Source organism: Solanum pennellii, chromosome 4, assembly GCF_001406875.1.
Source record: "Solanum pennellii chromosome 4, SPENNV200".
NCBI classification, from domain to species: Eukaryota; Viridiplantae; Streptophyta; class Magnoliopsida; order Solanales; family Solanaceae; genus Solanum; species Solanum pennellii.
The window spans coordinates 57584714-57607006 of NC_028640.1; the positions used below are offsets into that span (position 1 = coordinate 57584714).

Consider the following 22293-nt stretch of genomic DNA (forward strand, 5'->3'; position numbering starts at 1 on the left):
TCCTCACTATTCCATTTACGCTCAACTCAAGTCATGATCATATCAAATAAAAAACAATGCACAATGACCATGAGGACCACAATGAATATATTAAAAAGATCAATAACCAACAAAAGCGTCATCCGATAGATCATTCAAAGAACAGACATTGAAACAGATTAATCAAAAACATCCATCCAGATTCACCTATGTTCACAAACTGATGGTCTTCACGGTGGCAAATGCAAAATAACAGCCTTACTGATGTATCAACATTCTTTTTACGATTTCAAACATTTTAGCAAAAGATTATGATCTGATTAAACAATAGTTAAGATCAAACAGGATCGAAATATGTATTCTAATCTACACTATACACAACTTCTGCTTTATATGATGTACGCTGAAATTTTGTTACCTCAGCGAGTACTTTAAAAGATTCTTTATCTTCCGTTTCATAGGGCTTGGCCAATAAAACCTTGATAAGCTGTATTTCAGTTGCTACTCCTGTTACATCATAAATCTTTACTGTCCTCAGGTGATTAAATATCATCTCCGAGAAACTTTCAGGAATATCATCAACAGCCTCCCAGCGTGCATGTTCAAAATAGTTCTAAGAAAGATTAAGAAAAACCGTCAGCCTTGATTTAAAATTGAAGATCATAAGAAAGTCAATACATACGAAAATGAGAGAAAAGTAAACATCATTAACAACCTAGATTTCAATTTCTTCTAAATTTGGAGAGCTTCTTATCAAGAAAAGAGCAAACGAAAGATCAAAGAGTACTCCTAGATTAATGCAAGATATGTGAAGGCGTTTAAGACAGAAAAGAGCATAAGGGAGCTGGTCCAATATACATGTCCTAGGAAGAAAATGTCGAAAATCAGGATGACTCAAAGTTATGAAAATGCAAGTTTTGAAGCGATATTACTTGAACATACTCGTGATTCCAGCACAGATTCTCGAGAGAAGGAATAGACTCAAAAATCTTGTCAATATCATGTTCTACCTCTCCCGAAAATTGTGTAGGCTAATATGAAACGTTGGAAAGAAGAGGGACATTCTTTAAACGTAAAAACTCTATATTTCCAGTGAAGATAAATAACTTAGCTTGGTAGCACTAATTTCAATGTGATTTGTAATAGCGTCGTGTTGCAGCACCAAATGCTCAAGCAACGGGCCATGTGAAATTATACTTCCAAGAAATTCAGAAGAAATTGTGACTTCAATTAGTGCTAAGCTAATTAACTAATCAATCCCTCAAAGACCGGAGGGGGACGTATTTGACAGTCTTTGCGAAACAGATACCTCAATTGTGAACATGTAAAATATGCAGAAGGCAATTCATATGGCTTACTCCTAACGGAGGTTTAAAGACAAGATGTTGAATGCCATTCCTAGAGAGGAAATATATCAAGTGATGAAGCGTAAATTTAGTAATTGGTCCTACATGAACGGCCAAGTCCTCTGTTGTTTTCCAAAGCGTTTGATCAAATTTCAGCTGCGGAAGTCTATGCCAATTATATCTCCATTTCCTTGATGAGATGCTTGTCCTCACAACATTTCGTAAAGGAAATTTCGTTAGAATGTCATCAATTACACTATCAGGAAGGTTGCTAAGTACATCACGGAGGTAAAAGTTGTTTTTTTTCCCATTTGGAAGCACAATATCAAATGACTACTACAACAAGAATCTGCAGAAAATAAACAAGAACACAATATGTAAGGAATCTCGAAACTATCCGGTTAGAGTACACACTACCTAGTTTACTTATGTACTGAAAAAGAGATTGATTTCGAAAGACCCACAGCTCAAGTGTATCAAATCCAAGTAAAATAAGTGTTGTTTTAGTTATCCAAAACTTAGAAACTTATTATTCCTATTTCAACCTAGTGAAAATCCTAATTCCGCCACTACTGAAACACATCCATGATAGACCTACACCTACCAACATACCATTTCCTTGAAAATCATTAACCCCATCAAGTTTTAAGCAAACCCCACTTCAATTTCATCATATTAAAGCATACCCAAAAAATGAAAATGCAATCTTGATATCAAAATTTTATAGAACAAGAACCATAAAGCAGAGAGTTTGTGTTAACAGAGAAGAAGAAGAACATGAGAGAGGATGAATGTGAAGCACTCTGCTCTCTTTGTCTTCTCAAATGGAGGTGTTGGAAGAAACTGAAGAGACAAGCTTTTGAAATTATTTTATTTTGTATTAGGATGAAAGTAACAATTATACTATTGTAGTTTCAGTTTTGAAGTTAACAATTTATTTTGTAACGAATGTTGAAAGTATTTTTTATTTATGTGAATTTTATTGTTTTTTGAAAATTTTGAAAATATATTTAATCTCTTTTTCAATCACCGTGTAATCATAAAAAAATAAAATGAATCAAAAAGATAAACTAAAGTCGAAACTGAAAAATCCAACTTTATATGATTTGATTTAGTTTTTAGAACTAATAAAATGAAATAGTTAGTTTAGGTTTTTTCTAATTAAAAATTAAATCAAATCGACCTTTGTTCCCCCATCTGAAATAAAGAGCAAATTTGATTTCGTATTTAACAACTAAAACTTCTTTTTTCATTTTTCTTAATGATTCTAAGAGTATATATATATTAACTCCCAAGTAATATACCTTTTCTCGTTTAAATATTTTGTATATCATACGGTCATCTTAAATGTTAAAGTATGTAATATATCTTATTTAAGATGCATCACAAATATTAAAATAGATAGAATATATATAGTACAAGAAAAAATTAAGGAAAAGCTAATTAAGACACATTTAAAGTTTCATTTTCTTTTTCCATTTGCGAATTTATATGTAAATCATAATGTGTTTTTCATTTTCTACCTGAATTAGCCCGTGACGGTTCCAACTTCTAAAGCCATGTCTTATTTCAGAGATGAATAAATAACAAGAATGTCAAGCAAAATCTTTGTTAGTTCTGCAACACACAACATAATTTCAAAATAAACAACCAAAGTTTTAAATCAATAACAAGCATGGAATGTAAAACCATCTCTGTTCCCAAATAGAGTATTCAAAACATTCATCCAGGTTCACAATTCTATGTTCCCAAGCAGATAAAATCTTTATAGTGCCTTAAAGCAAAGGCAAAACACAGCCTTGCTACTCCATCAACCAAACGTCTCGTTTCTCTTTGTACTTCCAAAATATTTTAGCAAAAGATTAAGAAGGATTGTGATAACGATACTAATCAACAAGATACACAACTTCTTAGAAGATGCCCGTTGAAACTTTGTTATCCCCGCGAGTACGTTGAGAGATTTGTTAGTTTCCATTTGACAAGGCTTGATTACCATTTTCACCAGTACTGGAGACTTTGCCAATAAAACTTTGATAAGCTGCATTTCAACCTCTTCTGATAGTAAATCAGAAAACTTAACTGTTCTCAGATGATTAAATGTGATATCCGAAACGCTTGCAGGAATCTCATCAACAACCTCCTGGGGAACACATTCGAAATAATCTCCATCACTAAGGATACATTCCTAATAATAATCAAGAAAAAAACCATCAAGTCATTAAAAAAGAAGTTAGGCAACCTGTATGGAGGATAAGTAACTGGAAGTTTAAGGACAAAATGTTGAAGATGATCAGTGTCGAGGGAAAAAATCAAACGATCAACATCAGGACACACTATTAGACTAATAATATTGAGGGTGACCTTTAATATTATTCCTGTATGTAACCTGAGGAAACTATCAAGAATTGGAATAAATCCAATGGTAGGGGACGTCAAGTCCTCTGGTGTTTTCCACACTGTTTGATCAAACTTCACATGTGGCATTCTCCAGCAAATATATTGCCAGTCCTTCGAAAGTGTACTAACTCTAAAAATATATCGAAAAGACAATCTACTTAGAATGCCATCGATTAAATGAATGTTAAGGTTGCTAAGTCGATCAGGAGAAGGTAAACTAAGTCCTTGTTCATCCGGAGGCATGACAATCTGTAGAAATTAAACAAAAGTACAATAGGTAAGGTCAAAGTACACGCTACACGAACAACAAACAAACATGTCACAACTCTAAGATTAAAAGAAAAGGTGCATAATAGAGGGCAAATGTAACCTTTTTCCATGTTTAAAAAATGCTAAAGAAATTATTTATAGCTGACATTTGCATTGATTTCTTTAATCTGCAACTCCTGATGTAAATTTGTTTGGCTTAGGTTAAATCAAACACATATAAAGTATTTTTGTATAGAATTTGAGAAAAACTTAGGCGTTTAAATTAGTGATGTTATACTTATTGTACTAGAAATTTATAGTATTGAGTGCTTACATCAAAATACTATAGGAATGACATGTGTTTGTTGTCACATTATAAATGAATAGATAATACTTAACACTTCCTTTAGCATTAAAGGTGTCATTTGGTAGTATATATAAAAATAGTTTGTATGAAATTTAAGTACAATGTTTGATCGTAAATTTAACTCTTGTACAACTAATACTAGTATTACAAAACCTCTTTTGGCATACATGACCCCAAACATTTGTTCTAGAAGAACCATAAAATATTAATTTAGTGAACTACATACTTAATTTCAATATTTTGGTGAAACGTAATAAAAAAATACATCCTGAAATTTTAATTTATGTATAAGCTATTAATAAGAACACCAAAATCATGAGAAATGGTATTATTTTGTTAATTAAAATATTCATATCCAACCCCATAATCAAACCTCAAACCATCAAGACTTGATGAGAAATCAGATTCCTACAAATTAAAAAATATATATACTGATAGTTGAACAAGGTGATATTCATTATTCAAGACTAAGCCATAAGTCCATATGTCTTTAATCTATGTTTTCTCAAGATAACATAATTAGAATTTCACAAATATTTTACTTTTTCTTAATAGTGTAATTATTTGAAAAACTACTATATTAAGGGAAACAAGTTTGAAACAACTTAATTTTGTTGCTACCACCACCATTACACAATGAATTTAGATACGCCCATCATCAGGGTATATTTGTTGTTATTGTTGTTTTAATTAGGGTTTCTTCCGAGGGTGACTCAATGCCTTTAAAGATGAGGCATATGCCTTAAACCCCAAAATTGAAGGGCCTAATTTTTTAGTATTAATAACATTATCTTAAGCTTTGTAGCAAAAAAAAGAAAGAATGTTTTAATTTATTTAAGATTCATTTTTATGGACCATTTTTAAATTTAACTTTCACATGGTATGTTTAAGACCAAAAGATCAATACATACATAAATACATACATACATACATACATACATATATATATATATATATTCAGATCATAAAAAATAAAACCTTTTTTATCAAAACGAAAGAAATAACTTGAATCTTACATTGAAAAAAAAAGTTATTAAAATTTAGGCTTGCGACTTATTTTTGACTTTAGACCACTAATTAGCTTGAGCCGTCATTGAGCTTACTTATCAATTATGTTTACTAACTAATGCTAAAATGTTCAATTAAGAAAGGACATATGTTGAATACTGATTAATTTTTTTCTTTCTTCATATTTTTTACTTGTTATTTACTTTGAACACTCTTTAAGCCACCTTAACACCAAAAAAGGTGTATTTATTACATTTCAAAATATTCTAGGAGGTATTAGGACATATAAAGAAAATGTGTATTCTTAAAATTTCGACCATAGTTTAAGGGAGTACTTATGCTTTTTTTTAATAAAATAAAATAAAATAAATATTTACAAACTTGACAATGTTTTGTTAACCTCATATTCAAACATTTTAATAATGACAATACTGACCAGGTTCTTGATGCAGGAAGTAAACAAGATACAACACAACTACAAGGCTACAGTGATCACGCTAAGGATAGGTGCACCAGTTAAGAATGGATTGTAAATATTTGTTCAATCAGATCAAATCTCACAACATGTGAAATCACAACCGCATTCAAGGAAAATTAATTAAGGACATCGAAGATAAAATCAAGGGAAAATGTTAAGGAAACATCATCATACCAATATTTACAAAGAGTACAAGATAAATCAACTTAAGGAAAGGATCAAATCACACATGAAAGAATTGATCTATCATGCATATATAATATGGACATGATTCAACAGATCAATTACAAATGACTCAAGGATAAGATCAAAGATCCTTGATTCAAATACCCTTGGGTTTCTCATAAGAGCTTACACTATATAAAACCTCATCTGCCAGTTGTGTGAAGCACATAACTGTTGGGCTATCGACCATCTTCCAGCCAAAGGCCCATGGCCTAATCCTACTTGAAAAAGGATTGGAATTATTCTCTTTATTCGGTTTCCAATTCTATTAGGAAAAGGATTGGAATTGTAATCCTATTTGTAGTTGGTTTTGGCTTTGTAAGGAAAAGCACAACTCTATAAATAGAGGATGGTCTTGAGAGAATAATTTAATTGCTCATTGATATTGTCTTTGAAAGTCATTAGAACATAATAGAGGTTTTTGAGAGAGCTTTCAACAAGAGAAAAAAGAGAAGGAAAAGTATTATTTTGTTGTAATCTTTTTCTCGGACCAGCAATATTCAAATCGTGTTTCCCGATTAATTAACCATTGGATCGTGCTGAAATTTTGACTGAGTGTTCCTGACATCTTGGTGGTTTATTTAAATAGTGAAGATCGGATTCGTAGGTCATCAAGATCCTGTTTTAGATCTCGAACAGAAACTGAGTTTGAGTGATCTTTCTTTCTATTTATCTTTTGTTGATGTAGCTATTGTTTGTTCTTTTTTGGCACTTGTTCTGTAGCCATTAGAGGAATATTTTTAACCCTCTTATCCGTAAAGTGAAGCAATTCGTATCTTGTCGATCCCATGGTGGTTACCTTCGATTTGAAGGGTTTTTCCACGTTAAACTTGGTATTCTTTATTGTTAGATTTTTGGTTTCATCTTTTCGTCACAACAACTAGTATCAGAGCTAAGGCTATCTGTATGGAGGGGAATATGAGAAAGATGGTATGTCTAAACGGAAGAAACTACCACATATGGAAAAGAAAGATGAAAGATCTATTGTTCGTGAAGAAGATGCATATTCCGGTTTTTTCTTCTCATAAACCCGAGAATGTGACCAATGAAAATTGAGAATTTGAGCACTAACAAGTATGTCGATATATAATACAATGGGTTGAAGATAATGTTCGTAACCATATTATGAATGAGACACATGCTAGAACATTGTGGGAAAAGTTGGAGATGCTTTCGCTTCAAAAACTGGCAATAACAAGTTGTTCTTGTTAAAGAAATTGATGACCTTTAAGTACAAGGAGAGCAGTTCTATTCTTTATCATATAAATGATTTTCACGGTATTCTTGATCAGCTATCAGGAATGGGTGTCAATTTTGATGATGAAATACAAGGACTTTGGCTTCATAATACTCTACCGGATTCTTAGAAACTCTTTGTGTTTCTTTAACAAATTCTACCACTGGTGGAAAGGTGACTATGGAGTATACAAAAAGTGGTGTGTTGAATGAAGAGGTTAGAAGAAAATCTCAAGACATATCTTCAAATTCAGATATTCTATATACAGAAGATCGAGGGAGACATAAGACAAGAGACCCGAGGAGTAAAGGTAAAAGCAGAAGGAAATCAAAATTGAAGAATCCAAATATTATATGTTATCATTGTGGAAAGAAAGCACATTTTAAAAGATTTTACAAACAATTGAAGCAAGATCTTAAAGAAGGGAAAAAAGAAGAAAACAATGAAAATAATGTTGTTCCTGTTGTCCAAGATGACCTTCTCTTCGCTTGTGATAAAGACGTCATCAATTTTGTATCTCAAGATACAAGTTGGATAGTAGATTCTGGAGCCACATCACATGTCACACCAAGAAAAGACTTCTTTTCATCTTATACTTCTGTTAACTCTGAGATGTTAAAGATGAGTAATGCTGGTGAGGTTAAGGTGTTCGGTATTGGCACTGTTTGTTTGAAAATCAATACTGGTTCAATGTTGGTCCTTCAGAATGTCAAGCATGCTCCAGACATTCCCTTAAATTTGATCTCTGTAGGACAACTAGATGATGATAGCTATCATAATGACTTATTCAATGGCCAATGGAAGCTCACCAAAGGCTCATTAATTTTAGCTCGAGGAAGAAAACATTCAAATTTATACGTGACACAAGGATCGATTATTAGTGACTCTAAAAATTTGGTGGAGAGCGAGGCTTTATTAGAACTGTGGCACAAGAGGCTTAGTCATATGAGCGAGAGGGGGATCACCTATTTGGCTAAGAAGAATTTTCTTGCTGGTATGAAACAAGCAAAGGTGAAAAGATGTGTTCATTGTTTAGCATGGAAATAGAAAAGAGTTTCTTTTCACATTCATCCACCTTCAAGAAAGTCTGAGCTTTTGGAGCTAGTACGCTCAGATTTGTGTGGTTCTTTTAAAATGAAGTCAAAAGGTGGTGCACTTTACTTTGCTACTTTTATTAATGATCGTTCTCGCAAGATTTGGGTATATCCTTTAAAATCCACAGATCAAGTGCTTGATGTGTTTAAACAGTTTCAAGCCTTATCTAAGAGACAAATGGGAAAGAAATGAAAATGTATTCACACTGATAATGGTGGTGAGTATATTGGTCCCTTTGATAACTACTACAAATCGCAAGGAATTCGTCATCAGGAGACTCCTCCAAAGACTCCTGATTAAATGGTTTGGCAGAGAGGATGAACAAAACTTTAGTTGAGAGAATTAAATGTGTGCTTTCAGAGGCTAAAATTCCAAATTCATTTTGGGCTGAAGCACTTAACACTGTTGCTTATGTTATCAATTTTTCTCCTGTTGTTGCTTTGGATGGTGATGTTCCAAACAAAGTTTGGTTTGATAAGGATATCTGTTATGATCACTTGAAAGTGTTCGGGTGTAAAGCTTGTGTGCATGTTCCAAAAGATTAGAGGTTGAAATTGGATGTTAAAACTAAGCAGTGCATCTTCATTAGTTATGGTCAAGATGAGTTTGGATATCACTATTATAATCCAATTGATAAGAAGCTCATTAGAAGTCGTGATGTTGAGTTCTTTGAAGAACTGCTATTGAACATATTGACAAGACTGAGCAACTAGATTCTCATGCTGATGAGAGCTTAGTTGATGTTGATCCTATTCGTATTATTGATATATCTTATGCACATGAGGGAAGCCAAGGTAATAATCCAGATAATGATCAGAGTGTAGAACATATAATTGTTTCTATTGATGATGTTGTGGTTGATTATCAACCAACTCATGGTGAGATTATCAGTTCAGATGCTCCAGAAACCTCTTGTAGATATCTACTAGAGAGAAGCGAAGCTCAACACGTTATTCTCATGATGAGTATATTCTATTGACTAACATGGGAGAACCTGAAGGTTATGATGAAGTCATGTTAGATACTCATAGATATAAGTGGAAAGAACTCATCGTAGACAATAATGAGTTTTGTAGAAGTGTGGCAGGCAGGAAGCCTGTCAAAAGTTACTTCACTTTAAGTTCATTTGGCCCCTTGGCTTGAAGGGGAGTTTGTTGGGCTATTGCCCATGTTCCATCGAAAGGCCCATGGCCTAATCCTACTTGAAAAAGGATTGGAATTATTCTCTTTATTTGGTTTCCAATTATATTCGGAAAAGGATTGGAATTGTAATTCTATTTGTAGTTGGTTTGACTTTTTAAGGAAAAACACAACTCTATAAATAGAGGATGGTCTTGAGAGAATAAATCAATTGCTCATTGATATTGTCTTTGAAAGACATTATAACATAAGAGAGGTTTTTGAGAGAGCTTTCAACAAGAGAAAAAGAGAAGGAAAAGGGTTATTTTGCTGCAATTTTTTTCTCCGACGAGCAATATTCAAATCATGTTTTCTGATTAACTAACCGTTGGATCGTGCTAAAATTTGGACTGAGTGTTCCTGACATCTTGTTGGTTGATTTGGATGGTGGAGATTTGATTCCGAGGTCAGCAAGATCCTGTTTTAGGTCCCGATTAGAGGCTGGATTTGGGTGGTGTTTCTTTCTATTTATCTTTTGTTGGTGTAGCTATTGTTTGTTATTTTTTGTCACTTGTTGTGTATCCATTAGAAGAATATTTGTAACCCTCTTATTGGTATATTGAAGCAATTCGTATCTTGTCGATCCCGTGGTGGTTACCTTCGGTTGGAAGGATTTTTTCACATTAAACTTGGTGTTCTTTATTGTTAGATTTTTGGTTTCATCTTTTCGTCACAATAACAACTTAACTTGAAGTTATTCGTAATCTTCTTTCATCTTTGATAAAGCTTTGTACACAAAGAGTTGACATTTTTAAAACAAAAAGAGAAGGAAAGATTAAGGGAGTAGCACTGCCCGGTAAGCTCCTATCTCAAATCTCAGAAACTGTCTCTCTTTTTTACTTTGTGAGGTCTTGAGATTTTTCATGAAGCGGTTCGCCTGTTCTATGCAAATCTCTGCATCTAACCTAACAGTGGTGAGTTAGAATCGTTGGTGCTCGGTAAATGCTTTATCATCAATGAGAAGTTATTCGAAGATGTGTTTGGTACTATGTTTCTTGGGTAATTCCATACATGAACGGAACATGGACTGATGACTTTGAAGTTTCTCTAGATGGTGAAAAGCAAGTCGTGGTTGAACCCGACACTCACATTTTTTACTTTGGGCCCTTATATCTATGTTTTGAGAATCATATTCTCGCACATATCCTGGCCACAACGCTTATTCCCAAGAAGGGCACATTGAATAATATCTCTACTCGTGATGTATTTATTCTCTACTTCCTGCTTAAAAAATACAGCATCAACTGGGCAGAATGGTTCAAGGCGTATATGTGGTAAAGTGTTGAAGACTTGAATGTCTCGGCAAGTCTGCCCTATGGCTTGCCTATCTCGAGGATTATTGTGAACAGTCTTGTGGATCCTTCTATGTTTACCCCTTATCTTATAAATGCAACTTATTATTCTCATACTTTTTCAAGTATGGGGTATGTGCAGGTTGGTGAAAAGTGGGTAAAAAAGGACTCAGTCAAAGCTCGGGCAGATTCTCCCGAACCCTACAAAATCTCGGTGGATTTCGCCGCTCTTTTATTGCTGGACAATGAGGAGGTCAAAAATAGACATTTAGCTGTAGAACGAAACTAGGAGACCTTTCATGATGTTGTGGAAAGGTATTTCATTTACAGAAAGACTCTAACACTGATATCGGTAAGTTGTGCATCGCCATGACAATGATTAAGCAGAAAGGTATCTCAATGTTAAATCGCTTGATCCAACAAGTTGACTCTCTGAAGAGTGGAGTCAACTCCTCCAATAATGAGCTTGTTGTTACAGTTCAGACCTCATACTCCAATCTTCCGTGGAATGTGGAACGTTCGTACAACATCTTTTGTGAGTAAGTGAATAACTCCCTCAAGTACTTTTGGGTTGATCATTAACTCTACTGGCTGAACCTTTACTTTTTGCACTAACTTTCAATAGGGGCATGTGCCTCTCTATCCCTTGGACTACTGGTTTTTTGTCTCTCTTACTCTTAGACTACTCTGGTATCTGTTGTCTTTGTTTTAATCTAGTATGCTTTTCACTATTCTTTTATATTATTAAAAGGGGGAGAAAACAAATCTATCTTTATTACCGCTCCGTGAGATGGGGGAGATAAGACAGAGAGAGCTACATACAACAATGAACTAAGACATGAAACCTCATGGAAGTACAACTAACTTTTTCAGTAAAATTGATTGTCAAGATTACAATTAACATTGTGATCAATCTTATCATTATAAAAAGGTGAAGATTGTTAACTCCTTAGAGTTAGTTGATTTTTAAAATAGACACTTAACGCGTTGATCTCAATTTTCGTAGGTCACAAATCCAAAAAGGAAATCATCAGCGCAAACGACTTCAAGAAGGAAAATATTTGCTTGAAGTTGCAAAGTAGCATTGAAAAGGCAAGCCTCAAATCTAAGGGACAAAAGAAGGAAAGGAATATATGGTTGATCAACATATAAATGAAAGTCTAAATGAAGTAGAATACTTGCACACTTTGCAGAGATCACAACCGAATCATCAAGAAAGGAAAGAGAGACAAATCAAGCCACAATATAAAAAGTATGTTGATCATACAAGAAAAATATCAAACCAGCAAAATGAAAAAAGAAGAAGCGATTCACTTCATGGATACAGATCAACTAAATCGCCTCAATAAAGGACTCCCTAAATTGATCCTTCATTGAGATAAATCCCTGGGGGCTTTCCTTAAAAGAGCACAAATCATCATCTACATAAACCGACCTAGATTTGTACTGTAAACTATGCAACTTTACTTGAGCTTAGACAATATTTTTCTTTTCTCTTTCATAAATCTTCGTAAACACGTGAGTGATACAATTGAAAAGAAAAGAGAAAAGAAAGAATCTGAGTGTATGTATACAAGTTGAGGCAGTGTCAAGGTAGAAATTTGATTTGCATATGAGACATGATAAAGTTTCAATTTTCTGTAACACAAAGATCTCTTCAAATATCTTAAGGAAAACCCTTAAATCCCAAGGGGACTGGACTAGACACCTCATTGGTGATCCGAACCAGGATAAAACCTTTTGCGTCAATTATTTACTGCAACTTTCTGTTATTGTTTATCTTCCTAGCAACTTGCAGGTAAGTCGACTCTCGACTACTGGTAGTTTACTAAGTGAATTTTAAATATAACCGCCCGCCCCCCAATATCACGATAAACTTAAAAAGAAATAAGGGCTTTAGCTAGATTCAAACCCTAGTTTTCTGGGTGATTCCTTTAGCACAAGGATACATCTACACTCATTAAAAGTGCGCTGTAAATTATATCATTTTTTTGCCACAGATAGATATACATGTATATGCACCCACTCATATGAATGTGGTTTCCGCCTCTCACAACAAGATAAAGTTACTTCACGAGTGAAAATCATTAGTGCAAGTTTCAGGCTCTGATACGACATGTAAAAACATAAACATTTATGCTAATAAAGAAATTAATATATTTACATACCAGGAATTTGAACGAGCGTATCTGAGGCAGCAAATGAAATTAATCTCCCTTTGCCCTACCTTAATAATACTAGTAGTGAATGCTTAAAATAATTACTATTTATAGCTAATATTTTTATTTCATAGAAAATAACACACAACTATCTACTATTTGGTTTTAAAATTAGGCATTTCTAGGCTAATCTTCATTTGCTCAGATAAATCGCGACTTATCCAAAAGAGGATAACTATTTGATAGTTTTTTTATTAGGTTTTCATGTATAAGTGTATTTGTTTCATTGATTTTTATTCTATTTAATCTCAAGCATTGTTATGGATGGTAATTGAGCGAAATAGATCAATTTTAGTCAATCATATTGTGTCAAGATAACAAACGGTTCAAGATCCAATTCAAACTGAATTAATTGGATCAATATGAATTGAGCCAAAAAGGAGTAGATAATGAGTCAAGACCCAACTCAACTCAATTTTCACCAAGTTTAATTAATTTATTTGTTCTTTTAAAATATTTTAGTACACAATAACATTATTGATAAAATTATTTTATGGATATATGGAATGAATTATACTACACAACCTCCTACTTTTTCATTAGGGATGATAATGGGGCGGAGTAGGGCGGGGGCGGTGCGGGTTGAGCTTAACCCACAAACTTTTAAATCCTCCCTGCCCCACATGGCAAAAATTTTCATTTTCAACCCGCCCTGCCCCACCCTACCCCACATAGACCTGTCCCGCATGAATTCGCCTTGCATAATTTTAATAATATTTTCTTTTTTCTTAGTTATGTTTGATACCAAAAATAAAATTCATAAAAAAATCATTTTTTCCTTAAGTTGTATCAATTTAATAGGATAGTGACTTTAAATTTTATTTTTTAAAGGTGAATTGAGAATCATGCAAGAAATTGTATTATTTTTATGAAACATCTTCATTTATAATCTTGAATATTTTAGTAGCTTTAATGAATTTATCTTAATATATAATGTTCTGTCATTCTATGACATGTAAGAAGTTAAAATTAAGTTTGAAGCCCACATAAAATCACATATACCCGCAGCCCACCCTGACCCACATTAATTAGAAAGAAATCCACTTAAACCCACCCCGCTTCAGACCCGCCCCACATAACCTTAAGCCTGCCCCACCTAACATACCCTTAAACCTATCCAGCCCTGCATCCGGTCCGCCTTATTGCCATTCTTATTTTTCATGGCCGTCTAAAAAAATGGTAATCAAATTAGTGAATATAAACGCCTTATAATGTACAAAACCATTTATGTTGAGATATTTAAAATTTATATATAAACAAACAAAAAACACTCTTACATATATCATATAAAAATTTTTTTAAGAAAATTAAAATGAATATACCTTCGCCCCTTCTAGATTCGCCCTTGCATAAAAGTGGCTAAAATGCAGGAATTTTGTGTCAATAACACTGAACAAATGATATCTCTTGGTATTTTCTAGATCTCTTATATTTAAAAATGACGATTTTTTTATTAACAAAGATCACAAAATCCAAAAATTGAATTTGTAACTGACCTATAAAATGAAGTTTAACTATTTTGAGGTGTTAAACGTCACATGCAAAAAATATTAAGTGGACTGAATTGGACAAATCACATTAATTGTACTCTCTTTTCACCTTAATTTATGTTATATTTGCTTCTTTTTTTTTTTTAAAAAAAAATTATTTCCAAAAGAAAGTCTTTTCATAATCCTATATTAAATGTTCACTTTATTATCGATAATTATTTCAATCATTTGGATATCATTTATTCTTAAAATTGTTACTTTTTTAATTTTGTAAATTAATCAAGTTTGTAAACCTTCAGAAAAAAATTCTTTATGTGCAAATCAATGAAATTTATCATTTTTATAACAAGAAAATAAATAACTAAATTAAAATATAAAATACATATTTTATCTCTACATTTTTAGTAAATTTATAATCACATTAATCTATAAGATTTCTATTACATGTCACATTCCAATTTTCTGTTTATTTTTAAAAAAATTTATGTCGAATTAAATTGTATCACGTAAATTGATACGGACAAGACAATACAACTAAGGAACCAACATAATTAATTGCTTCCACCACCCACCCCACTCACCCCACTCCATATTACAATTCTGTAAATTTTAATTTATAAAGAAAACCTATCTCCCCCTTTCCTTCTTTAGTTCCCTCTTTCACTCCGCGGTGATGAAATTGAAGACTTCAAAATCATACAAATTTGTGTTTAGCAGTTGAAGGATAACGTGTGCGCAAAATGGTATTTGATACTTTTCTAACTTTTTTTGGATGTTTATAGTAGTAATTTTAGTTGTTGATAAGCTTAAGATTGCTTTCTCTTTTTGTTTAAAAATCATATCTTTCTCATTTGGGTGTTGTTAATTTTGTGAAATAGAAGCCCTATCTTCCACTTTGTACTTTTTTTTGTGGTATATGTTAGTTTTCTTGGGATTTTGGAACGTAGAAAGAACCCTATTTTCCTTTTTTTTTTTTGTTTTTTAGATGTTGGTTTTACTGCATAACATTTCTTTTAAGTCGAGGGGCTATCGAAAATCAACTCTGAAACACCACAAACAAAGTTAGGAGTAAAATGTTGTGTACATGCTATCCTTTCTACAACTTTGGAAACTTAAATTTTTTGTCTGGGTAAGGAACTAGTCCAAGTTATACCAATTGTATACATATTGGACATGATCCTTCCTCACCTATGAAGAAGAAACTAGAGAAGCATCACCCAATTTGGGTCTCGTGAGTTGATATTTATTTCGAAGTTATGTTATGTGTTGTATTTCCTTAGGAGAGGTTGAAACATTGAGTGAAACTTACTTTCTGTTTGGTTAGTAGAGATTTCTTGCTTGTTAAGAGATTAGTCCAAGTAAGAACGAGAAGTATGTTGGACATGTTCCTTTCTTAAGAAGATGCATCATCCAATTTGGGATTCTTGAGTTGATGTAAATTTCGAAGTTATGTTGTGTGTTAAATTATCTTATGCGAGCTTGAAGTATTGAATGGAAACTTACTTTTTGTATGGTTAGTAGGAATTTCTTGTTTGCTAAGGGATTTGTCTAAGTTAGACCGACAAGTATATATATGTTGGACATGATCTTCGAGTTTTTTCTTCACGGATGAGGAAGGTTCATGTCCAACATATATACTTGTCCGTTTAACTAAGACTAATCCTTTAAGCAAACAAAAATTCCTACTAACTGTACAAAAAGTAAGTTTCCCTTCAATAATTTAAGCTCGCCAAGAGAATTCAACACACAACATAACTTGGAGATAAACATCAACTCACGAATCCCAAATTGGGTGATTCTTCTCGAGTTTCTTCTTCACAAATGAGGAAGCATCATGTCTAACATATATACTTCCCGGTCTAACTTGGACTAATTCCTTAGCAGACAAGAAATTTCTACTAGCTAGACACAAAGTAAGTTTCCACTCAATGCGTCAAGCTCACCAAGGAAAATTAACACACAACATAACTTTGAAATAAACATCAATCAAGAATCCAAAATTGGGTGATGATTCTTCGAGTTTCGTCTTCATAGATAAGGAATGAGTATGTCCACCATACTTCTCGGTATAACTTGGAGTTATTCTTTAATAAGCAAGAAATTCCTAAAAGTAAGTTGCATTTCACTCTCTTCTAATAGAACATCATAAAACTTAACTGTCCTCAGATGATTAAATGTGCTAATCGAGATGCTTGCATGAATCTCATCAATAAACTCATAGGGCACAAGTTCGAAATAATCCCCATCACTAAGGATACATAATCATTCTTCTTGTAGCATAAATGTTTGGGGTTATATATCCCAAAAAGGTTAGCTGAAATAGTAGTATTTGTTGTACCAGTGTTAAATTTATAGTCAAACATTTGTACTAAAATTAATGCAATTACTATTTTTATATACACTACCAAACGACTCCTTTAGTGTTGAAAGAAGTGTCAAGTATTATCTACTAATTTATAATGTTGCATAAACACATGTCATTCATATAGTGTTTTGATGTAAACACTCACTACTATAAATTTGTAGTACAATAAGTATCGCATCACAAATTTGAACTTCTAGGTTCTCTTCAAATTCTATACAAAATACTTTATATGTGGTTACTTTAACCTAATCCAAACAATTTTACATCAAGAGTTGCAAATTAAAGAAATCAATGCAAGTTTCATCTATGAATTATACAGCTTTTCTTTTATTGTTTAAGTTGTGACATGTTTGTTTGTTGTTCGTGTAGCATATACTCTGTCCTTACAAATCGTATACTGTTTTAATTCCGACAAATTATCATGCCTCTAGATAAACAAAGACTATGTTTACCTTCACTTGATCGACTTAGCAATCTTGCCATTCATTTAATTGATGACATTTTAAATAGGTTGTCTTTTCAAGATTTATAAGAACTAGTACACTTTCTATGGATTGGCAATATACTTGCCCAAAAATTACACAGGTTAAATTTGACCAAAAGGTCTGGGAAACACCAGAGGACTTGACATCCCCTACCATTGGATTTATTCCTATTCTTGATTGTTTCCTCTGGTTTCATATAGGAATAACATTTAAAGTTATCCTCGACTTTACTAGTCTAAAAGTATGTCGTAAATAAAAATTCTTGATCTAACTTGGACTAATCTCTTAACAGGAAAGAAGTTCCTAGTAACCAAAAAGTAAGTTTCCCTGAGAGAACTCAACAAATGACATAACTTTGCAATAAACAACCAAAGACTCAAATCATATATCATTTAAGAGCATCCATGAAATTTATAAACCATCTCTGTTCCCAAACGGAGTATTCAAAACATTTACAATTCTATGCTTCCAAGCAGATAAAATCTTTATAGTACCTTGAAGCAAAGGCAAAACACAGTCTTACTACTCATCAACCAAACATGTTGTTTCTGTTTGCACTTTCAAAACATTTTAGCCAAATATTAAGAAGGATTGTGATAACGATACTAATCAACAAGATACACAACTTCTTCTTTATATGATGCCCGTTGAGACTTTGTTTTCTCCATGAATACATTGAGAGATTCGTTAGATTCCATTTGACAAGGCTTGATTACCATTTTCACCAGTACTGGAGACTTTGCCAATAAAACCTTGATAAGCTGCATTTCACCCTCTTGTAATAGTACATCATAAAACTTAAGTGTCCTCAGATGATTAAATGTGATATCCAAAAAGCTTGCAAGAATCTCATCAACAACCTCCTGGGGCACAGATTCGAATAAACTTTCCATCACTAAGGATAATCCCTCAAGAAAAATCAAGAAAAAAAATATTAAGTCATTACAGACAAATATAAAAACGTGGAAATGATAGAGAGAAAAATAAACATTAGTGACGACCTTAATTTCAATTTCTTCCAAATTTGGGGAACTTCGTATAATGCAAAGAATAAACGAAAGCTCAAAAAACTCTCCAAGAGTAGTCCAAGATATGAAAAGGTATTTCAGACAGTTAAGAGCTGATGGAAGCCTTGCTGGTATAACTTCAGTAGATCCATTATCGACTACAAATAAAATGACAAAATCAGGATGACTCAAAGTAAAAAAAAGTACACATGAAAATGCATTACCATTAAGTAAAATGAAGCAACCTTACCTCAAAAAGATTCCAGCTGAAACCCTCAAGAGAAGGAATAGACGAAAAAATACTGACAAAATTATCTTCATCCTCTAGCACCAATTCTCTAGGCGCATACAGAACATCGGAAAGAACATGAACATTTTCAACATATATCAATTGTATATCGCCACGAAAGACAAATGACCTTAGCTTAGGAGCATTAATACTCATTAGGTACGGATTGTCTATGTCTTTTAGCACCAAATCCTCAAGCAACGGGTTATTAGAGATCAAACTTTCAAATGTATTAGAAGATAATGTGACATATTTAAATTTTAGCCTAATCAACTTACTACATCCCTAAAAGAAACATGGAAGTTGTATTTCACATTCCATGAGATACAAATGCCTCAATGCTGAACAATAAAAAAAGAAGTTGGGCAACCTGAATGGAGGATAAGTAAATAGAAGTTTAAGGACAAAATGTTGAATGTGAACAGTGTCGAGGGAAAAAATCAGACGATTAACATTAGGACACACTATTAGACTAATAATATTGAGGGTGATCTTCAATATTATTCCTCTATGAAATTTGAGGAAACTATCAAGAATCGGAATAAATCCAATGGTAGGGGATGTCAAGTCCTCGGGTGTTTTCCACACTGTTTGATCAAACTTCACATGTGGAATTCTGCAGCAAATATATTGCCAGTCCTTCGAAACTATACTAACTCTTACAACATCTCGAAAAGACAACCTACTTAGAATGTCATCGATTAAATGAATGTTAAGGTTGTTAAGTCGAGCAGGAGAAGGTAAACTAAGTCTTTGTTAATCTGGAGGCATGATAATCTGTAGAAAATAAACAAAAGTACGATAGGTAAGGTCAATGTACACGCTACACGAACAACAAACAAACATGTCATAACTCTAAGATTAAAAGAAAAGGTGCATAATAGGAGGAAAATGTAACCTTTTTCCATGTTTAAAAAATACAAAAGAAATTATTTGTAGCTGACATTTGCATTGATTTCTTTAATCTGCAACTCTTGATGTAAATTTGTTTGGCTTACGTTAAATCAAACACATATAATGTATTTTTTGTATAGAATTTGAAAAAAACTTAGACGTTTAAATAAGTGATGTTATACTTATTGTACTAGAAATTTGTAGTATTAAGTGCTTACATCAAAATACTATAGGAATGACATGTGTTTGTTGTAACATTATAAATGAATAGATAATACTTGACAGTTTTGGTAGTATATATAAAAATAGTTTGTATGAAATTTTAGTACAATGGTTGACCGTAATTTTAACTCTGGTACAACTAATACTAGTATTAGAATTAACCTCTTTTGGGATATATGACCCCAAACATTTTTTCTACAAGAAGCATAAAATATTAATTTAGTGAACTACATACATAATTTCAATATTTTGGTGAAACATAATAAAAAAATACATCCTGAAATTTTAATTTATGTATAAGCTATTAATAAGAACACCAAAATCATGAAAAATGGTATTATTTTGTTAATTCAAATATTCATATCCAAACCCATAATTAAACCTAAAACTATCAAGACTTGAATGATAAATCAGATTCCTATAAATTAAAAAAAATATTGATAGTTGAACAAGGTGATATTCATTATTCAAGACTTAGCCATAAGTCCATATGCCTTTAACCTATGTTTTCTCAAGAAAACATAATTAGAGTTACACAAATATTTTACTTTTTCTTAATAGTGTAATTTTTTAAGAAACTACAAATCGTAGGAGGAAACAAGAAATAACTTAATTTTGTTGCTACCATTACACAATGAATTTAGGTAGACCCATCATCAAAGTTTACTATTGTTCTTTTTTGAAAAATTTTTTACTTTTGTTATTATTGATTTAATTAGGTTTCTTCAGAGGGTGGCTCTATGCCTTTAAAGATGAGGCATATGCCTTAGGCTACCAAAATTGAAAGGCCTAATATTTTAGTAACAATAAAATTATCGCAAGCTTTTTTGTAGCAAAAAAAAGAATGTTTTAATTTGTATGGAACTCTTTTTTATGGATCAATTTTAAATTTAACTTCCACATGATATGTTTAAGAGCACAAGATTCAAAAAATATTTTTGCATAAATATATCTTTAGTTTAATATCATAAAAATAAAACTATTTTTATGAAAAAGAAAGAAATAACTTGAATATCACATAAAAATAAAAAATAATTAAAATTCGGCCACCAACTTATTTTTAGCTTTAGGAAACCATCTAGCTTGAGTCGTCACTGAGGTTTTTTTTAATCAATTATGTGTACTAACTGTTGAAGGAAGCTTGACGACTGATGGGACACGTCGAAGGAACAGGTCCATCGAAGCAGACTGACGAGTTAGAGTTAGACTCGTACTAGGATTAGACTACTAAATCATAAGTTACGTACGACTAAGCTATTGAATATTATAGGAGTCAACTAGGATAATGTATTTGACTTGTAATACAATACTACTCATGTAATTATTTATATTGTAGTAGGACTCCTAGTATAACTAGAATAGGACTCTTGTCCTATATAAGGAGATTGTAACTCAACATTATAATAATCAATACATCCTTGATTTCTACATACTTTCGTGAGATTTATAAGTGGTATTTAACCAATAAAGTTTTTTCCGCTCTTTAACGTATTAGATCAAAATAAAAAACAACCAAATTGTCAAACTGCAATGGCCCATTTTACCAACACTCTTTCGACTTCTTCACTTCATTAACTTATTTTGTCATGCTGCATTAAACTTAAGATAATTAACTATCTTATATGGAGGACACAAATGACTTAGTTTATTCAAGTGATGAGATTAACCGAAATCATCACAAAACCACATAAGGTCGAAATGCATTTTCTTATTTGTATTCAATAAGTATTGCATGACCGAATAATTCAAGGAAGGGCGGACTGCTGGGATGGTCCTTTTAAGTAGATGACTCGTCCCCTTCGACTGCACGACGGAATTCTTTCACCGCGCTCTACTTCTTTAGGGGGATGAGAAGGCCAGTCCTCTCTCCTTCGGGCCCTTCTTTTCGATAAGGGGAGGCTATTTGAGCGACCTGTTTCAATTGAAAGGCTACTGAGAAAGGTGTAACAGGCGAAAGGTTGCAGAAGACAACAACATTGTTGATGATTGTAAGGATAAGGATATGTTACGAAGGAGTTGAATTTCAGGCACCTTGACAGAAGAAAGCATGTACCTGAATGTAGGCTACTCAACTGCCAAGGAGATGTGGGAATGCTTGGAACAAACATATTTTCAAGCAACTAAAGATAAGAAGTTTCAAATAAAGTAACAACTGCAAAGTGTGAGGCTAGGAACACATACAATTGACGAATACATTAAGGAATTCAAAGGCATATGTGATGGTTTTGCAACCATTCACAAGTCTGTAGATGAAGATAGAAAAAATGATTAATTTTGCTACAGGTCTAGGTCATAATTACAAGACCTTCGGGACTGTCATGCTAGTTAAGACACCAGATCCAACTTATAATAAGTTTGTTAATGGTCTTAGGGGTTTTGATATGAGGGACGATGAAGAAGAAGTGCCTTAACAAAACAATAACATGGCCTTCTCTGCCCAAAGAGCCAAGGGAAGATGACACTTCTCACA

At 32.8% G+C, this 22293-nt stretch overlaps 1 protein-coding gene across 1 annotated transcript; it reads right to left on the reverse strand.

Moving 5' to 3' along the window:
- Nucleotides 1-18016: 18016 nt before the first annotated feature.
- LOC114076899 lies at nt 18017-18863 on the reverse strand. Its single transcript, XM_027916597.1, has 3 exons — nt 18669-18863; nt 18523-18576; nt 18017-18274 (listed from the first exon to the last, which is right to left on the reverse strand). Exons 1-3 carry the CDS (start codon nt 18861-18863, stop codon nt 18017-18019), a joined length of 507 nt encoding a protein of 168 aa, XP_027772398.1.
- Between the last annotated feature and the right edge of the window lie 3430 nt (nt 18864-22293).

What these genes read in the sequence shown, in the direction of transcription:
- LOC114076899 (XM_027916597.1), bottom strand. Translation starts at nt 18,863, where the DNA reads ATGAGTATTAATGCTCCTAAGCTAAGGTCATTTGTCTTTCGTGGCGAT. An exon ending in TCAGCTGGAATCTTTTTGAG is followed by an intron (nt 18,577 to 18,668) that starts GTAAGGTTGCTT and finishes TTTTATTTGTAG; the next exon opens with TCGATAATGGATCTACTGAA. An exon ending in GCTTCCATCAGCTCTTAACT is followed by an intron (nt 18,275 to 18,522) that starts GTCTGAAATACC and finishes TCTGTGCCCCAG; the next exon opens with GAGGTTGTTGATGAGATTCT.